General features: G+C 46.3%; 1 protein-coding gene across 1 annotated transcript; it reads left to right on the top strand.

The window, feature by feature from the left end:
* Positions 1–670: 670 nt before the first annotated feature.
* LOC133061284 (general transcription factor IIF subunit 1-like) lies at positions 671–2812 on the top strand. Its single transcript, XM_061149284.1, has 5 exons — positions 671–1593; positions 1677–1858; positions 1954–2027; positions 2117–2255; positions 2447–2812. Exons 1-5 carry the CDS (start codon positions 764–766, stop codon positions 2698–2700), a joined length of 1479 nt encoding a protein of 492 aa, XP_061005267.1. The 5' UTR covers positions 671–763; the 3' UTR covers positions 2701–2812.
* Positions 2813–20881: the final 18069 nt, after the last annotated feature.

Here is a 20881-nt window from a genome sequence, read left to right as displayed (position 1 = left end):
TAAACCAGTCAACCCTAAAGGAAATCAACTTTGAATATTCACTGGAAGGACTGATGCTGAAGCTGAAGCTCCAATACTTCGGTCACCTGATTTGAAGAACCAACTCATTGGAAAAGACCCCGATGCTGGCAAAGATTGAGAGCAAGAGGAGAAGGGGGCCACAGAGGATGAAATGGCTGGATGGCATCACTGACTCAATGGACATGAGTTTGAACAAATGTCGGGAGATAGTGAAGGACAGGGAAGCATTGCATGCTGCAGTCCATGGCGTCTCAAAGACTCAGACACGACTTAGCGACTGAACTATGAACCTGGAAGGGTTCCTCTAGGATTCATGCTTAGCCTTTAAAATAAATTAAGTTTGGTCACTGGGGGCGTCCCCACACCACCTGATTGGGTTATCTGCATGATGAGGTTATCGGCTTGATGGGATTATCGTGCCATATATCAGGCACTATATATAAGAAGGCGCTGCCTTCAGTTCGGAGTAGGTTACTTTGACTAGGCCTGCAGGATTTCGATTCCGGTTTAGGTGGCTGCGCAGGCGCAGACTTGGCACAGGCGGTCTCAAGCTGATCGCCGACCCAGCTCGGCCTCGGGATAGCCTTCCCCAGGATCGGTTGTATCCCGGGCTCAGGGTCCGCGATCGAGGCCAGAGACCCAACACCTCGAGGGCGGCCTCCGCGGGACCGAGGGACGCGCACCCCGAGGGAGGTGTAAAGAAAGAGGTTCTGGCCGGACCCAGGTCAATCGCCCATCGCCCATGGCGGCCCTCTGCCCCAGCAGCCAGAATGTCACTGAGTATGTCCTCCGAGTTCCCAAAAATACCACCAAAAAATACAATATCGTGGCTTTCAATGCAGCCGATAAAGTCAACCTCACTACTTGGAATCAGGCCCGGCTGGAACGAGACCTGAGCAACAAGAAGATTTACCAAGAGGAGGAGATGCCTGAGTCGGGCGCTGGCAGCGAGTTCAACCGCAAGCTCCGGGAGGAGGCGCGGAGGAAGTACGGCATCGTCCTCAAGGAGTTCCGGCCAGAGGACCAGCCCTGGCTGCTGCGGGTCAACGGCAAATCGGGCCGCAAGTTCAAGGGCATAAAGAAGGGAGGCGTGACAGAAAACACCTCCTACTACATCTTTACCCAGTGCCCTGATGGGGCTTTCGAGGCCTTCCCTGTGCACAACTGGTATAACTTCACGCCGCTGGCCAAGCACCGCACGCTCACGGCCGAGGAGGCTGAGGCGGAGTGGGAGAGGAGAAACAAGGTCCTGAACCACTTCAGCATCATGCAGCAGCGGCGACTGAAAGACCAGGACCAGGACGAGGAGGATGAGGAGAAGGAGAAGCGCAGCCGCAAGAAGGCCAGCGAGCTGCGCATCCACGACCTGGAGGACGACCTGGAGATGTCGTCCGATGACAGCGAGGCCAGCGGCGAGGAGGGTGGCAGAGCCCCCAAGGCCAAGAAGATGGCACCGCCCAGCAAGGGGGGCTGGAAAAAGAAGAAGAAGGGCTCAGATGATGAGGCCTTTGAGGACAGTGATGACGGGGACTTCGAGGGCCAGGAGGTGGACTACATGTCCGACGGCTCCAGGTGAGGCAGGCGGGAGGCGGGTGAGACCCTGGGCCGGCCTGCGGACGCGCTCACTCACCCTCTGCCCACTCTCTGTCTTACAGCAGCTCCCAGGATGAGCTGGAGGGCAAGCCCAAGGTCACCCAGCAGGAGGAGGGTCCCAAGGGCGTGGACGAGCAGAGTGAGAGCAGTGAAGAGAGCGAGGAGGAAAAGCCGCCCGAGGAGGACAAGGAGGAGGAGGAGGAGAAGAAGGCACCCACGCCGCAGGAGAAGAAGCGGAGGAAAGGTGGGTTGGCCCCTCTGAGCCCCTGATCTGGGACAGGGCCGAGGGCTGGCTCAGGGGTCTCCAGTCCTGACGCCCCCTCCTCTGGCCCCTTGCAGACAGCAGCGAGGAGTCCGACAGCTCGGAGGAGAGTGACATTGACAGCGAAGCCTCCTCGGCACTCTTCATGGCGGTAAGGCCCCGCCGAGGCAGGGCCAGCCAGGGCAGACGGTGGGGGGGGGGCCCTCTCCCGACATGCGTGCTCAGCCCCAATCTCCACAGAAAAAGAAGATGCCCCCCAAAAGGGAGCGGAAGCCATCAGGGGGCAGTTCCCGGGGTAACAGCCGGCCAGGCACGCCCAGCACTGAGGCGGGCAGTACTTCTTCCACCCTCCGGGCAGCTGCCAGCAAGCTGGAGCAGGGTGAGTAGTACGCCCCATCCCACCCCGCCCGCCCTACCCTGCCCTCTTGACCCCATCCTGGTCTTCCTGTTCCGAAGCCTCTGAGCCCCTTGCACACCATGATCCCAGCACTGTCCCCCCACCCCCCCACCCCCCCACCCAGTGGTCCAGCCTCCCAGACCCAGTCTCAGTCCCACCGCCACCTCCCACAGGGAAGCGCCCCAGCGAAACGCCGGCAGCCAAGCGGCTACGACTGGACACCGGGCCCCAGAGCTTGTCTGGTAAATCCACTCCTCAGCCCCAGTCTGGGAAGTCAACCCCCAGCAGCGGCGATGTTCAAGTAACTGAAGACGCCGTGCGCCGCTACCTGACGCGGAAGCCCATGACCACCAAGGACCTGCTGAAAAAGTTCCAGACCAAGAAGACGGGGCTGAGCAGCGAGCAGACAGTGAATGTGCTGGCTTAGATCCTGAAGCGCCTGAACCCTGAGCGCAAGATGATCGACAAGATGCATTTCTCCCTCAAGGAGTGATGCTGCCCCCAATAAACAGGCTCTGTTTTCCACAAAAAAAAAAAAAAGTTTAATTTTTTAATTATTGAAGTATAATTGTTTTACAATGTTGTGAGTTTCTGCTGAACATCGTGCATCAACTATATGTATACACATATCCCCTCCCTCTTGAGACCCCCTGCACTCCCACCGCACCCCCCCCCCCCGCCCCGCCCTCCACACTCTGCCCCCACTCCCACCTTGCGGGTTTCATGGTGGCTGACAGAAACGTTCTTGAATTAAACAAAGGGGATGGTTGCACCACATTTTGAATATGCTGGAAATCAGTGAGTTATCCATTTTACTATGATGAATTTCATGACTGTGAATTGCATCTGAATAATAATTAAAAAACAACTTTTTAAACCTGAAAGTTCTACATGGCAAGGACCACCTCGACCCTGAACAAATTGGACGGTTGGTCACTCTAGCTGTTGTAGGTGTAGGTTGGGGTGCAGATGGGCTGATATTGAGTGCCTGCTACCCTGTCCTGAAGGAGTCTTGCTATAGACATATCTGCTGTGAAGAACGGGCTCTGTGGTCAAAAGAGCCCAGGGTCCAGCAGCTTATTAAAGGCCCCAAGAAGTCCTGCAACTGCATCCTAGTTATGATTCCAATCTTTGGAACCATTCAAAGTTCTGGACATTAGCTGCATGCTTGAGGGCAAATCACATAGCTCTGTAAACCCTAGTTTGCTCTTCTGTAGAGAAAGATTTCCAATGAAGACCTGCGTCGTGAGAGTGTCATGAGGATTCAGTGGGATGAGCTCTGGAAAGTGCTAAGGATCCTGAAGGTGCACAAGAGCTTTCATTATTATTAGAAAAAAAAGAAAACCAAAAAAACACAAAACAAACAGAAACATTAGTAAAAAGGTTAATTCTACCTAACTGATGTTTTCCAAACCTATTAAACCAAGTGACCTATTTTCCCCTCATAATATCGACTAACACCCCTCACCTTGGGAAATGCAATTTACTATTAGGAACTGTCCTGGTGAGGGGAGAGATAAATTAACAGGCTGCTATTAACATACACTGTGTACATGCATGCTCAGTTGCTTCAGCCATGTCTGACTCTTTGCGACCCCGTGGACTGCAGCTCATCAGGCTCCTCTGTCTATGCGATTATCCCGGCGAGAATGCTGGAGTGGGTTGCCATGACCTCCTCCAGGGGATCTTCCTGACCCAGAGATCGAACCTGCATCTCCTGTGTCTTCTGCATTGCAGGCGGATTCTTTACCATTAAGCCACCAAGGAAGCCCATCATATATACATTACTATATTTAAAATGGATGACCAATAAGGACCTACTGTATAGCACAGAGAACTACACAATATTTTACAATAACCTACTCTAAGGGAAAAGAATCTGGAAATACACAAACGTATAGCTGAATCACTTTGCTGTTCAGCTGAACACACTAATTGTAAATAAATTATATTAATACTTCAATAAAAAAAAAGTAAAATCAAAAAGAAAGGGAAAAAAGAACTGTTCTGGTATATTGCCAAGGAGGGCTTCCCAGGTTGTGCAGTGGTAAAAAAAATTTTGCCTACTAATGCAGGAGATGCAAGAGACATGGGTTCAATCCTTGGGTCAGGAAGATCCCTCAGAGGAGGAAATGGCAACCCACTGCAGTATTCTTGCCTGGAGAATCCCATGGACAGAGGAGCCTGGGGGCTTCGGTCCATAGGGTTGTAAAGTCGGACACAAATGAGTGAGCACAGTACAGCATTTCCAAGGAGGTGGCTCTGAAATAAACTTCTTTGCTGCAAACAATCCCATGATGAAGCTGCAGATGTGTTCTCATGGAAGACTTGTGAAGTGTGGCGTAAACACAGGATTAGGTGTCTGGGTCTGGGGTTAGACTGGTGAAAGGGGAGCAGTTTTAATTCAAGGCGGGGGTCACCAGAGAACACTTGGTCTCCTAGAACCAGAGTTTAAAACCTCAGCACCGAATGATTCCAAACACAAGTCTTGAGGTAGCATTCAGCTAAGCAGTAGACCATTATACAGCCATGAAAAAGGATGAGATGCAGCAGTATGGGCAGATGTTGGAGAATGGCTGTGATCTACACATTAAATGACAAAAACGTAAACACAGAACATTGAACTCTGTTGACAGTGTTTTTAAAAGTGGATATTTGTTTCAAAGGGGGATAAACTTACACACGTATTACCTTTTAAAGTAAATACGTAAACATTTACTGAGTGCTTATGATGTGCCAGGTAATTCCCTATCATTTGTCAATATATTCTCAATTCCTCTTCGCCATAACTCGTATTATTGGTCCAACATGTGACATATGAGTTATCTCTTGCTGCACAACAAATCATCCCCATATTTAGCAGCTTAAAATGACAAACATTCATGATCTCAGATAGTTACTGTAGGTCAGGAACCTGGATGCAGCTTCGCTGGGTGGTTCTAGTTCACAGTCTCTCAGAAGGTTGTGGGCAAGTTGTTGGCTGCTCTTATCTGAAGACTCGAGTGGAGAAAGAGTCTTACTCTCTTTTTCCCTTCCTTGCTTCCCTCCCCCCTCTTTCTTTCCTTCCTCCCACCCATTTTGTTCTTCCTTTCTTTCTTCTTCTTTTCCTTCTTCCTTCCTTTCTCTCTTCCTTTTCTTTCTAAACTTGTGTTCTAAACTTGTGGTAAAAACACTTAATATGAGATATATCCTCCTGACAAAATTTCAAGCTTATGACAGAGAATTGTTAACTGCAGGTACCACATTGTTCAGTAGATCTCTGGAACTTATTCATTTTGAAACACTGAAACTTTACACCCATCAGACAGCGCCTCCTCATGGGGAAGAACTCACCTCTAAGCTCACTCATGTAGTTGTTAGCAGGTCTCAGCTCCTCGAGGGCTACTGGCTGGAGACTTCTGTTCTTCACCCCATGGACTGTTTAACAAGCAGCTTGTGTGTCCTTTTGACGTGACATGAGGGACCAGGCAGTTGGCCACCCCCATGCACTTGAGACAGAAGCCACTGTCTTTTGTCACTTAAGCTCAGCAGTGACAACATCTCATCAATTCTTTTTTTTTTAGCTTAAATTTTTTTAAAATTTATTTGGCTGCTGCAGGTCTTAGCTGCAGCACAGAGGATCTTTGACCTTCATTGTGGATGTGGGATCTTTGATCTTAGTTGCAGCATGTGGAATCTAGTTCCCTGACCGGGGCTTGAACCTGGTCCCCCTGCACTGGAAGCATGGAGTCCTAGGCACTGGGCCACCAGGGAAGTCCCTCATCAGCTCTGATGTCATTGAAAGAAGGGTGTCAGTAAGTCCAGCCCACACTTGTGGGGAGATGATTACATAAGGAAGTAGATATGATGAAGTGGGGATTGTTGAGGGCTGTCTTCTCGGGGGTGCATTTTAGAAGCTGACAACCACTCTAGGGGTGGGGTCCAGAAGCGTTCAGTCAAACTCATAGAGCCAGCTAATAAACTGCAGAGTTGGGATCTGAACCCAGGAGGTCTGGCTTTGACACCCATGTGCTTGACCTCCAACCTTTCCTATATCTCGTCCATGCTCTGGGGCAGCATGCTTGTATACGGAGAGAATATTCCTGGAAAAAAAAAAACAATCAATATAAACTAAGAATACACATGAAATGAAATTAAAAGATTCTTGCTACTTGGAAGAAAAGCTATGACAAACCTAGACAGCATATTAAAAAGCAGAGATATCACTTTGCCAACAAAGGTCCATGTAGTCAAAACTGTCAAAGCTATGGTTTTTCCAGTAGTCATGTACAGATGTGAGAGCTGGACCATAAAGAAGGCTGAGTGCCGAATAATGGAGGCTTTTGAACTGTGGTGTTGGAGAAGACTCTCCAGAGTCCCTTGGACTGCAAGGAGATCCAACCAGTCAATCCTAAAGGAAACCAACCCTGAATACTCACTGGAAGGACTGATGCTGAAGCTGAAGCTCTAATACTTGGGCCACCTGATGTGAAAAGCCGACTCTTTGGAAAAGACTCTAATCCTGGGAAATATTGAGGGCAGGAGGAGAAGGGGGTGACAGGGTAAGATGGTTGGATGGCATCATCGACTCAGTGGACATAAGTTTGAGCAAATTCTGGGAGGTGGTAAGGGACAGGGAAGCCTGGTGAGCTACAGTCCATGGGGTCGCAAAGAGTTGGACATGACTGAGCAAATGAACAGTAAGAAAAAATACACAATAACAGGAAAAGGGAAGACTAGCTCTTCTCTGCAGATCCTTTCACCCTATTGAGGCTGTCTGTCTTTGTATGTGTTTACCAAAAACGCAAGTATTACTTTTCCAATCTATTTTCTTTTTTGGTCAAAAAACCCCAGAGGCATAATAAAATGAAAGGATATTTTCTGCCCAAATATAAAACAAAAATTGAACCAAAAAGAAAAAGAAACCAAAAAAAAAGGTCAACCACATGTTTACAAGAAAAGAATTAGCCAGTAAAACCACAAAACCACTAAAAACTAGATGCATCCAAGAATGGTACGAAAATACATCCTCCTGGGAGCTTTCCACATCTCCTGGAGAGCATTTAGCCTACGTCGTTGTTAAAACTTTTCTCCTCCCCTCCCAGATGGAATTCTTCCTAATTGACTGTTTTTATTTAGCTAATAACTTAATTAACCAGTACTGTTAGAACTTTCAAGGCTGTTGAAGCTCTGGTGGATGGTTTTGAGAGCCACTGATTGGGCGCAGACCTGAGTGTGAGCATCTGATCCTTTCAAAGGTAGCATAAAAGGGCAATTTCCATAGTGACGGGGTTTCTGATTGGTGAATTTTGTGTACAAGGCACCTGCGTGCCACAAAGATCTTCATTTTCCTCTGGCTTTCTCTGATGTCTGTCACATTTCTCCAAGACACCAAGTCATTTCCATGGCAAACTGTTGTGACCTCGAACAGCCTTGGAAGGGGCAGGCTGAATACACATGAAACAACATTTTTAAAAAATAACCCTGCGTTTTCAGCCAACTGCATTAACCACTTCCAGGCAACCAGGAAGCAGGGCAATAGAATGGCTGTACCTATGTTCCACAGTGACTGCCAGTGGATGGAAGAAGGAAAGAAAAGGGGGACGAAAAGAAAAAAAGGTGAACTAGAGGAAAATGAAAGGGGAAAGGAATGAAAGCGAAAGAATTTTTTAAAAAAATCGGAAGAGAGACAGTTCAATGACACAAACTGTCAAGCACTCTTACTGTCCACTTTATAAAAATGAACCTAAGACCTAAATATTCTTAGCTTACACTTCCCTTGGTCCAGTGGTTAAGCATCCACCTGTCAATGCTGGGGACATGGGTTGGATTCCTGGTCCAGAGAGATCCCACATGCTGCGGGGCAACTAAGTATGTGCGTCACAACTACTGAGCCTGGGAGCTGCAAGTACTGAGTCCACGCCTGCAACTACTGAAGCTCGTGTTTCCTAGAGCTTGCGCTCAACAATAGAAGCCACCGCAACAGGAAGCCTGTGCATCGTGACTGGAGAGTAACCATCCCTTCCTGCAATGCGGAAAGACCTCGAAGCAACAGACCCAGTGCAGCCATAAATAAATAAATAAAAATTTAAAAAAACATTCTTAGCTTGATCACAATTGTACTAATTGTAAAGGTAATGTGGGTTGATGAATCAGAACTCCACTTGTGAATTTATATGTGTCTTTGAGGAAATTATATTGATACAAGGTCTGCATAAGATTTTGGAAGGACAGTCTGATGCGGGTGGGAGCAAGGGACTTGGCAGTTCCTTCACATCTTCATGAAAGACACCAATTATCCACATTATTCAGGGAATATCGCCCAACCAATACAACTCTTCCATGTTCATCATTAAGTGGAGGAAATCATGAATAGGAAAAAAAGTATGGAATAGCATAAATTATGTGAATGGGTTTATGGAAGGAGCTATTCGTATGTATGGATTTGGCTTCCCTCTGTGTTTTGGCCCACCTTACCTGCCTCCTGAGAAATTTGTATGCAGGTCAAGAAGAAACAGTTAGAACTAGACTTGGAACAACAGACTGGTTCCAAATCAGGAAATGAGTACATCAAGGGTGTATACTTTCACCCTGCTTATTTAACTTATATGCAGAGTACATCATGAGAAATACCGGGCTAGATGAAGTTCAAGCTGGAATCAAGATTGTCAAGAGAAATATCAATAACCTCAGATATGAAGATGACACCACACTTATGGCAGAAAGCGAAGAACTAAAGAGCCTCTTGATGAAAGTGAAAGAGGAGAGTGAAAAAGTTGGCTTCAAACTTAACATTCAGAAAACTAAGATCATGGTATCCAGTCCCATCACTTCATGGCAAATAAATGGGGAAACAGTGAGAGACTTTATTTTTTTTTTTGGCTCCAAAATCACTGCAGATGGTGACTGCAGCCATGAAATTAAAAGACGCTTGCTCCTTGGAAGAAATGCTATGATCAACCTAGATAGCGTATTAAAAAGCAGAGACATTACTTTGCCAACAAAGGTCCATCTAGTCAAAGCTATGGTTTTTCCATTAGTCATGTATGGATGTGAGAGTTGGGCTATAAAGAAAGCTGAGCATCAAAGAATTGATACTTTTGAACTGTGGTGTTTGAGAAGACTCTTGAGAGTTCCCTGGACTGCAAGGAGATATAACCAGTCCATCCTAAAGGAAATCAGTCCTGAATATTCATTGGAAGGACTGATGCTGAAGCTGAAACTCCAATACTTTGGCCACCTGATTTAAAGAACTGACGCATTGGAAAATACCCTGATGCTGAGAAAGACTGAAGGTGGGAGGAGAAGGGGACGACAGAGGATGAGATGGTTGGATGGTATCAGCAACTCAATGGACATGAATTTGAGCAACCTCTGTGAGTTGGTGATGAACAGGGAAGCCGGGGGTGCTGCAGTCCATGGGGTCACAAAGAGTCGGACACAACTGAGCGACTGAACTGAATTGTGTTTTGGAGAGGACGCGACTGTGTTTCTTTTTTCCCAGACAATGACTGTTTCAGAATATACACTTTTCATGCTCAGGGAAGTCCACCCTGAGATTAAAAACAAAGATGTAATAAAATTCCTGAAGTTCTTAAAGTTATGGAGGATTCTGGTTTTCTCCTAGATTTTCAATTTATGAAGGGGTCAGTTCACATCAGGATGTATTTTTTTATGCTGTTATGAGGATAGATAATGAAATATTAATTCATGTAATGATACAGATGAAAATCATCAGAGAGCAAGGCCATAACAGGAAGTCAGAGGATAAAATCTAAAACTGAGGCTAGAAGGATACATACACCCCAAAGTTCACAGCAGCACTGTTTACAATACCAGAACACAAAAGCAACCTAAGTGTCCATTGACAGAGGAATGGATAAAGAAGATATTGTACATATGTAGGATGGAATATTATTCAGCTGTAAAAAGAAAAAAAAAAAGAAAGGATGCAATTTGCAGCAATATGGATGGGCCTAGAGATTGTCATACTAAGTGAAGTAAGTCAGAGAAAGACAAGTATCATATAATATCGCTTATATGTAGAATCTAAAAAAATGACACAAATGAACTTATTTACAAAACAGAAATAGTCACAGACATAGAGAACAATCTTACAGGTCTTGCAAGCATACGGTTATATATGTATATAACCGAATCACTTGGCTGGACACCTGAAACTAACACACTACTGTAAATCAACTATATTCCAATATGAAATGAAAAATTAAATTAAAAAACCTGAGGCTAATATCAAAGGAAAGAGTCAAAGTGTTGATAATTGTTGGCTCCTGGGGAAGGGACACCTGTGGAATTTGAGGAGGCAGAGGTGGAACAGGGCATTTTTTTTTGCTTTGGTACAAACCTTTCTGATACTCAAACAACAACAAAACAAGGGGTATGAATTACCTTAATCGAAAAGTAAAAACTTAGGACTTCCTTGTTGGTCCACGGGTTAAGACTCTGTGCTCCCAACGCAAGGGGCCCAGGTTTGAGCCCTGGTTGGGGAACTAAGATCCCACATGCCACCTGGCCCAGCCAAAGAAAAAAAAGTAAAGACTTTAAAACACAGCAGATGGGACTTCCCTGGTGGTCCAGTGGTTAAAACTCCTCACTTCCAATGCAGGGGGCACAGGTTTGATTCCTGCTCGGGTAGCTAAGATCCCACATACTGCACAGAGTGACCAGAAAAAAATAATAAATTAAAAAAAAAAAAAAAACACAGCAGACAAATGTCAGGGCACTCCATCTGTGCTGCATGCCATAGACACCCCAGATGCCATGTTATATTCACTCTGGCTGGGTGCAAGAGCCGTGTTACATTCACTCTAGCTGGGTGCGAGAGACGCGCACTCCCACGAAGGGGAGCTGGGAGGAAAGTTACAGTTTTCCTCTGGAAGAACAAATGAGAATCACCCTGGGGCATGTATAGTAGGAATCTCTGAACCACCACCCCTTGTATCCAATCCAGCCTCTACCTGAATTTGTGGAGTTTTTTTGCTTTGCTATTTTTTTTTGAACTTTGTTTTATTGAGGTATAATTGCCATGGTAACCCACTCCAGTATTCTTACCTGGAGAATTCCATGAACAGAGAAGTCTGGCAAGCTAAGGTTCATAGGCTAGCAAAGAATCAGACGCAAATTGAAGTGACTTAGCACGCATGCGATTGACATAATATGTTTCAGGTGTACAACATAACAATCCCATATCAGAATATACTGCAAAATGGCCACCACAATGTCTAGTTAATCATCACTTTACATAGCTACAATTTTTTTTCTTGTGAGGAGGCTTTTTAAGATCGACTTTCTTAGCAGCTTTTTTAAAAAATATTTATTTATTTATTGGCTGCGCTGGGTCTTTCTCTCAGTGCACGGGCTTCTCATTGCAGTGGCTTCTCTTGTCATAAAGCACAGGCTCGAGGGCTGGGGCTTCAGTAGTTGAGGCACACGGGCTTAGCTGTCTGCAGTGTGTGGGATCTTCCCGGACCAGGGACTGAACTCGTGTCCCCTGCATTGTGAATGCGCATTCTCAACCACTAGAAAACCAGGTAAGTCCAAGCAGCTTTCAAGTCTGTAATAGAATACTATTAACTGAAGTCACATGCTGTGTGTTACATCCTTACAGATTTTATAACTGGAAGTTTGCGCCTTTTGACCACCTCACCCGTCTCCCCATCCCCCTCCTCTGAAAACCAGCCATCTGCTGTGTTTTGTTTTGATTCTATATATAAGTGAGATCATACAGTATTTGTCTTCCTGTCTGACATTTCAGTAAGCATGATGTCTGTAAGATCCATCCATATAGTCTCAATTGCCAGAATTTCCTTCTTTTTAATGATTGCGAAGTATAGCATTCTTGATATACACATAAATATGTATCATTTTGTTGTTCAGTTGCTACATTGTGTCCAACTCTGTGACCCCAGACTCGCCAGGCTCCTCTGTCCTCCACCATCTCCTTCAGTTTGCTTAAATTCATGTCCATTGAATCGATGATGCTATCTGACCATCTCATCTTCTGCTACCCCTTCCCCTTTTGCCTGCAATCTTTATTAACATCAGAGTCTTTTCCAATGAGTTGGCTCTTCACATTAAGTGGCCAAAGCATTGGAGCTTCAGCTTCAGCATCAGTCCTTCCAGTTAATATTCAGGGTTGATTTCCTTTAGGGTTGAATGGTTTGATCTCCTTGCTGTCCAAGGGACTCTCAAGAGCCTTCTCCAGCACCACAATTCAAAAGCCTCAATTCTTCAGCAGTCAGCCTTCTTTATGGTCCAACTCTCACATCCATACATGACTACTGGAAAAACCACTGCTTTGACTATATGGACCTTTGTTGGCAAAGTGATGTCTCTGCTTTTTAATATGCTAGGTCTGTCATAGCTTTCCTTCCAAGGAGCAAGTGTCTTTTAATTTCAAGGCTGCAGTCACTGACCAGTGATTTTGGAGCCCAAGAAAATAAAATCTGTCAGTTTCCACTTTTTCCCCTTCTGTTTGCCATGAAATGATGAGACCAGATGTCATGATCTTAAGTTTTTTAATGTTGAGTCTCAAGTCAGTTTTTTCACCTCCTCTTTTATCCTCATCAAGAGGCTCTAATTCCTCTTCACTTTCTGCCATTAGAGTGATATCATCTGCATATGTGACACTGTTGATATTTCTCCCAGCAATCCTGATTCTAGCTTAATATATATCATATGTATACACACACACCCATATCTTCTTTATCCATTCACTTGTCATTGGACACTTAGGTTGTCTCCAGGTCTTCTTGGCTATTATAAAGAGTGCTGCAGTGGACACAGGAGTACAGACAGCTCTTCAAGATAGTGTTTTCATTTCCTTCAGATATATAACCAAAAGTGGACTGCTGGATCATATAGTAGCTCTATTTTTAGCTTTTTTGAGGCGACTTCCATTTTGCCCTTGGCTCTGGAGGTGGCGGGGGGAGTCTTCTGGGGTCAGCAGGGTTGGGGTGGACAGATTTTGCCAAATCAGGGCTTTTCTTTCTGCAGCCGCTGCCTCCGTGCAATCCTGTTTTCTACTGTCAGACTTTTCTCGATTAAAATGTGCACAGTGGCCTGGAATCGACTCTGTCCCTCTGCTAGGAGAAGGGGCTCGTCCACCACCCGGAGGGCGTGGTCACTGCTGATGGCCACGACTGGTGGGGCATGAAAGGTCCCTGTTGCGAGCTTATCTAGGGCAGGTAGGAGAAAGGTGAGACGAGGTCAACACAGGGATTCTAGGGGGAGCACTGACTGCTCTTGCTACGTGTGGAGCTCACTGGGAAGCAGGGCAGACGAACAGAGCTTGTGAAAGGCTTATTTGGGGAGCACTCAGGGGTGACCCTGGGGGAGGGGAGGAGTCAGAACCCAGTCTCCAAGGCAGAGAGGATGCCCTTCCCCCATGGAGGCTCGGGGGTTGGAACCCCTCTCAGTATTGCCCTGAGATGGGGTGATGGGCGGGCGGCTTGATGCCCCCACGTGACTGTGGGTGGCCCTGGGAAGGGAGGGTGACCCTAGATGCGGGGGGGGCTATTCAGGGGAGGCAGATCCCAAGCCACCAGGAGCAGAGGTCCGCTTCCAGCAGCATTTCCGGAAGCTGTCAGTGTGCCTGTCAACCCTGAACAAGATCAGGGTGGACGTCCGCTGAGGTATTTCTGGATGGGCTTTTCCTGAGTGACTTACCTTTCTGTGGTGAGACAGTTGTGTGTGCACGTGTGTGAGAATATCTGTGAGAAGGTGTGTGAGTGCATGTGAGTGAGCACATGTGTATGCAATCCTGCGTCCAATGAGGATGCACAAGAATGTGAGGTTGTTGTGTATACCCGTGCTGAGCACATGTGTATATAATTATGTGTCTGTATAGAAATTTGTGCGTGAGTGCATCTGTGTGACTATAATTGTGTATCTATAAGAGGGTGTATGTGACTTGAGTGTGTGACCCAATTGTGGGTCTGTAGGAGGGTGTGTTTGAGGGGGTGAATGGGTATGATTGTGGGAGAATGTGTGCATGTGTGTGAGCGCAGATGAGTATACATATGAGTGTGTACATGTGAAGGTGCGTGTGTGTGTGTGTGTGTGTGCACAAAACTCTATCTGTCCAGGACTAGCAAGGTGGCTGCACAGTCATTAGGGACCCAGGCTCCTTCCCTCTTATTGCGTTGCCTCCTCACTGTTCAGCTCCCTTCTTGTCCAAGGTGATTGCTTCAGATCTCAGCCTCCCACTAGGGAAAGGGGGTCCCAATCTCCTTTCCGTTAGGGGCATGACTCTACAGTGACCCCCGCATTACCTGTATCCACAGTCCACAGGTCAGGATGTACGCAGATGGCCACATGTTGCAACAAGGGGGCCTGGGAGATGATTTTTGGCTGAGGGGCTGGAAGAAGAGAGTCAGAACGGCTCCTGGCGGACACTGGCTCTCCAGCTTCAGGTGACTCGGTGCTCTGCAGGGTGACACTGCTCAGACACGGATGGGAACCACCCAGAAGGCTCCAGAGACAGTAGAACACTCCTGTTCTTATCTCTTGACAGAGCAGGGTGTTTGGGTGGTTGTTGTTCAGTCGCTCATCACATCCAACTCTTTGTGACCCCAAGGACTGCAGCATGCCAGGCTCCCCTTCACCATTTCCCGGAGTTTGCTCAAACTCATGTCCATTGAGTCAATGATGCCATCCAACCATCTCATCCTCTGTCGCCCTCTTCTCCTGCCTTTAATCTTTCCCAGCATCAGGGTCTTTTCAATGAGCTGGCTGTTCACATCAGGTGGCCCAAGTACTAGAGCTTCAGCTTTCGAATAAGTCTTTCCTATGAATGTTGAGGGTTGGGCAGTAAGTCTTTACTGACTGAACACACTTGCTGCGTGCCTGGCCAGGAGCTGTCTTAGGCAGCGGGATGCAACTGCGAGAGGAGGCGGAAGCAGACTGAGAATGCATGGAGCAGGGCATGTGATGAAAAGCAGTGAGTCAGGCTAACACCTGCCCAGCCTTTAGAACTCAGCTCCAGGGACCTCTCCTGACCTCCCTGCCTAGGCCAGGCCCACTAGCAAACCCTTTCCACTGACATACGTTGGGTCTCTCTGTCTGACTCCAGGTTTCCCATGGTCTCCCTGAACAGACCTCATCTGGTTCTGCACATCCTCACGTCTTCAGCATCTAGCACGATGCCTGACGTAAGTGCTGTGGCTCCATATGAATTTCACCAAAAGTTAAGGAGTGCAATGCATGAAGGGATGGATGGGTGGAAAGAGAATGGCTGCCCTCCTGCTCTGGAAGCAGGAGTGGAGGTGGGGTGGGATGGGAAGGCAGGGGCAGCCAGTGATGTCACAAGAGGTGACTGGGAGGAAGGTTCTGGAAGGCTGAATGGGATAGAAGGGCTGTTGGGAAGGAGAACTGCCCGCCTTCCTGCCTCTCATCACCACCACCATCGACGGCGACAAGGGCTGGGAAGGGGCAGCCCATGTTCAGGTTTCCAGGAGGAGCAACTTGTTTGTCATTTCTGTGCAAGAAGAAAACACCCCGAGTGCCCAGATGTCTCTGCAACCCATGCTTTGCTGTGATGGCCAGAACCATACCTGGTGAAAAGTGGAAGGTGCCAGTGCTGTGGGAGGTGGGGGTGCATCTGTCTGACAGTCATACTTGACTTTCAATACATCTGTGTGTGTGCTCAATCTCTCAGTCATGTCCTACTCTGTGGCCCCATGGACTGTAGCACTCCAGGGTCCTCTGCCCAGGCAGGAATACTGGACTGGGGTGCCGTTTCCTACTCCAGGGAACCTTCCTGACCCAGGGACTAAACTTGTATCTCCTACAACGCTTGCATGGGCAGGCGGATTCTCTACCACTAGCACCACCTGGGAAGCCCTCGATAAGCAGTATGTCAGTGTAACATTCAGGCATATTTCACTAGGAGTTGGATTCACCTCAAACACACATTTTGGCCTTGAGCTAGACTCTCAATGTCTTTTTCTACTGCATCTTCTAAGTGGTTGCTGCTGGTGTACAAGAATGCTATTGGTTTTTAAATATTGATTTTCTATAATCACCTTAAAGAACTGGGTTTTTTTTCCTTTTTCTTAGATGTTTTATTTATTTATTTATTTATTATTTTTTAAAAACTGGCTGTGCCAAGCAGCATACAGGATCTTAATTCCCCAACCAGGGATTGAACCTGCACCCCCTGCATTGGAAGTGCAGTCTTAATTGCCAGGGGAGTCCCAGAACTTTTTATTTCTAATAGCTTTTCAGTTGATTGAATATCTATAGGGACAGTCAATCACATGCGATGGCGATGTTGCCTGTTTTCAATCTTAATTCCTCTCCCTTCCTTTTCTTGTCTTATTGCATTGACTAAGGACCTCCACATCAATGCTGACTAGTAGAAGTGACAGCTGATGTGTTCATCTTCTTTCTGACTTTATGGAAATTCTTCTGATGGTTCTGTTGCCATTGTTAAATATAATATTCATAGTTCTAGTAGACAGCCTTTATCAAGTTATGTGGACACTTCCATTTCTTACGGGCTAAGAGATTTTCATTTAAAAAGTGGATATTTCATCAAATTGTATCTTGAGATGATATAGTTTTCACTCTTGTCCCTTAAATTCAATAAGAATTCTTAATCCATTGCTATAATGAACCCTACATGGCTTTTTAAAATTGTGAAACACATTTTGCATATAAAATGATGCACAAAACATTTTAAGTACAGTTTAATAAATAGCTATACATGTCTGTGTACCTACTTCACTTTATGAAATACAGTATTACTAGTAACTTAGAAGTCTTCTGTGTCCTACCTTTTTCTCCTGTTCCTCCCTCACCTGAATGAGGTAACACAGTTCTGAATTGCCCGCAGAGCTTTTCCTTCTCGTTTTACCAGCTAAACAAGGACTAACTAATGTTGCCTACTTGTGAACTTTATACAAATAAAATCATACTGCCATCTGCTTCTTTACCAGCATCAAGGCTGGGAGATGCACCCAGGGTTTTGTGTCTGTTCCTACATTTTCATCACTGCATAGTATTTCATGATGGTTGCATCCATTCTGTTGCTGATGAATTTTCGGGCTGTTTCCACTTTGCAGTTCTTAGGAACACAGCCGCTATGATCATTCTTGCCCATGTCTCCTGAGGCAGATATGCAAGAGTTTCACTTAGGTATACGTGTGTGTGCACTCAGCTGCTTCAGTCATGTCCGACTCTGTGTGGCCCTGTGAACTGTAGCCCGCCAGGCTCCTTTGTCCATGGGATTCTCCAGGCAAGAATACTGGAGTGGGCTGCCATGCCCTCTTCCCTGACCTGGGGATCAAACCCTTGACTCCTGTGTCTCCTGCATTGCAGGCAGATTCTTTACTCACTAAGCCATCTGGGAAGCCCTTGGGTATATATATCTGGGAGTAAAAATGCCAGATCAGGGATATGCATGTGTTCATTTTGAACCGTTAATGCCACAATGCTTTCCCAACGGGCCATGCCATCTTTAGCTCCCCCAGCAAGGGAGGAAAGCTCCCATTCTTCTTCCTCTCCAGCATCTGATGCATTTTTGCACATCTACTGGAGGTAAAGTGATATCTCAGTGGGGTCTTAATGTGCATTTCCCTTATTACCAAGGAACCTGAGCATCCTGTCCTGGGTTTATAATCCATTCAGTTCTGTGAACTCTCTGTTCAAGGCTTGAACCCATTTCTGATGGGGTTGTTTTTTTTTTTAGTATTTATTTACTTATTTAGCTGTGCCAGGTATTAGTTGCAACATGCAAGATCTTTAATGGCAACATGCAGGATCTTTTAGTTTCAGTATATGGAATCTTTAATTTGTGGCATGCAAAATCTAATTGTGGCATGCAAAATTTTCAGTTGCAGTGTTTGAACTCTTAGTTGCAGCATGTGGGATTTAGTTCCTTGAGCAGGGATAGAATCCAGGACCCCTGCATTGGGAACCTGGAGCTTTAACCACTAGACCACCAGGTAAGTCCCCAAATTCTCCATTTTAAAGTGAATACTTCAGTGGCATGAAGTACATCCACAGTAATGTAATTCCAAAATATTTTCAACACCCCAAAAGGAAACCATATGTATGTTAAGCAGCCATTCCCCGCCCCCCTCCCTCAGCCTCAGGCAGCCACAAACCCACTCTGTCTGTGCAGATTTGCCTGTCTGGATGTTTCCTACAAATGGACTCACACACTCTGTGCCTTTTGATACCTGGCTTCTTTCTCTCAGCCTGATGCTTTTGAGGCGCATCCTGTTACTGTCTTCATTGATCTTTGTTCCCTAGCTGTCTCCACCAACTAGAATGTTGGTTTCAGGAGGGATTTCTGTCCATCTGGTTGCCCACTAGCTAGAGCCCTGCCTGGCTCACAGTAGTAGATGATCAGGAAACACCCGGGTAGGAGACAGGCTGACCCCCGGGGTGGAGACCCTCCCGCCCCCTTGCTGAGCACGCAGGATGGGTTCCTGGTGTTGGTGAAGCCAGACGAGACCAGCGCAGGCCCGCTGACGGCCACAGGCGCCTGGGGACTGTGTGACCCGAGACCTCTCTCTCATCTTCCTGTTTTTAGGGCATTGGTGGTCAACTCTGGGTTAGACTGCTGGCATTTTGCATCGTGTCTGCCCAGGAGGTAATGACCTCTTAGACTAGAGACGCAGAACTTTTTTTTCTTGAGTCACATACATGGATCCATCTGCCTGCCCAGTCACCTTCTGTATTTGTTGTCCGGGATCTTGCTTTTTTTATTTAATTTTATGTCTTGGAGAACGTTCCATTTCGGGAAGCGTGAATCAACATTTCTGGTGTTTTTTAATTGAGGTGAGAGTCGCATAACGTGAAATTAACCATTTTAAGATAAGCGGCTGGGTGGCATCTAGTACATTCACAACCTTGAGCAACCTTTGTTTCTGTTTAGTTCCAAAACATTTCCATCACCCCACAAGGAAACTCTGTGCCCATAAAAAGTCACTCCTCATTCCCTCCCCAGCCCCTTGGCAACCACAAACCCACTCTGTCTCTATGAACGTTTATATAAATGGACTCACACATTGCATGTCCTTCTGTGTGTGGCTTCTCTCACTGAGCATCGTGTCCTCCAGGTCCATCCACATTGTAGCGAGTGTCAGTGCTTCTATCCTTTTCTTGGCCAAATAACATTCCACTCTATGAAGAAAATGGAATTCATGAGCTCATTTAAGAAACAGTTTTCAAGATATTTATGTAACTGTCTGCAGTTAACAAAAACACTGTAGAATTGGGTGGCTTAATAGGAACTTCTTTTCCTTGTTGTGGCTGGGCTGGAAGTTCAAGATTGAGGTCTCAGCAGTGCTGGTGTCTGTTAAGGCCTCTCTTGCATATGGCCTCCTCCTCACTGTGTCCTCACATGGTGGAGGAAGAGAGCTGTTTTTCTCTTCTTAGGAGGACAGCAATCCTATTGGACTAGGGCCCTACTCCTGTGACCTCATTTAACCTTGGTTGTGTTTCTCAAGGGGCTTCCCTGGTGGCTCAGTGGTAAAGAATCTGCCTGCCAATGCAGGAGATGTGGGATTGATCCCTGGGTCAGGGAGATCCTTTGGAGGAGGGCATGGCAACCCACTCCAGTATTCTTGCCTGGAGAATACCCATGGACAGAGGGGCCTGGTAGGCTACTGTCCATGGGGTCACAAGAGTCAGACATGACTCTGTGATGAGCAGGCACTCAACTTTCCTCAAGGCTCCATCTCTAAATGCAATCACTCAGGGGTTAGGGCCTCAACATACAATTTCGGGGAAGACAATTTAGTCCATGAGAATAATTGATTTTTACAAATATGTATCATTTATTTGGCTGTACTAGGTCTTAGTTGCCGCATGCAGGATTTTTAGTTGTGGCATGTGAACTCTTTAGTTGTGGTGTGTGGAATCTAGTTCCCTGACTGGGGATGAAACTCAGGCCCCCTGCATTGGGAGTGCAGAGTCTTAGCCACTGGGCCACCAGGGATGTCTGGAGAATAACTATTAATTCTTGTTATGTAGATGTTTAGAAGCATATTATTTGATTTAAGGATTAACATATTGAAAGTCAAGGATGGCTAAGGAGTGGTGCTCGCCCCACATCACACACAAAAGGATTCAAACAGTGGTGTCCAGTTCCTGAGCATGCAAGGACCCTGGGTGGCCTGGAATCTGCACTGGCCTCTACCAATGGATTTATGATTGTGTGAACTTCAGTCTGATTACTGACAAAACATCCTCTAAAGGCGTTGCATCGATTTTTACCCCGGTATAGGAGAGCCTTTGTTATCCCAAAGTCTCCCTCACTAACATGAGTTCTTTTTCAGTCTTTTGGGTCTTACTTTATCTAGGTGAAAACTGCATCGTGTTTTCTACTGTATTTCTCTTTGGACTGAGATGGAGCGTGTTTTTCTGTTTTTTTTTAAGTTAATTTGGTTGTATCAGATCTTAGTTGCAGCATGCAGACTCTTAGTTGCAATATGTGCAGTCTAGTTCCCTGACCAGAGATCAAACCCGGGCCCCCTGCACTGGGGGTGTAGAGTCTTAGCCACAAGACCACCAGAGAATTCCCTGTTTTTCCTGTTTTTAAAAGTCAGTTAAAACTGTTTTCAGAGAACTGTCTATTCAAGATTTTGTCCCATTTT

The sequence above is a fragment of the Dama dama genome, chromosome 9, assembly GCF_033118175.1.
Source record: "Dama dama isolate Ldn47 chromosome 9, ASM3311817v1, whole genome shotgun sequence".
Lineage (NCBI taxonomy): Eukaryota > Metazoa > Chordata > Mammalia > Artiodactyla > Cervidae > Dama > Dama dama.
This window is presented reverse-complemented; position numbering and strand designations above follow the sequence as displayed.

Excerpts from the sequence above, each read along its gene's own strand:
- LOC133061284 (XM_061149284.1), top strand. The coding sequence starts at position 764 with ATGGCGGCCCTCTGCCCCAGCAGCCAGAATGTCACTGAGTATGTCCTC. Across the intron at positions 1,594-1,676 it reads TACATGTCCGACGGCTCCAG|CAGCTCCCAGGATGAGCTGG; the intron begins GTGAGGCAGGCG and ends TCTGTCTTACAG. Across the intron at positions 1,859-1,953 it reads GGAGAAGAAGCGGAGGAAAG|ACAGCAGCGAGGAGTCCGAC; the intron begins GTGGGTTGGCCC and ends GGCCCCTTGCAG.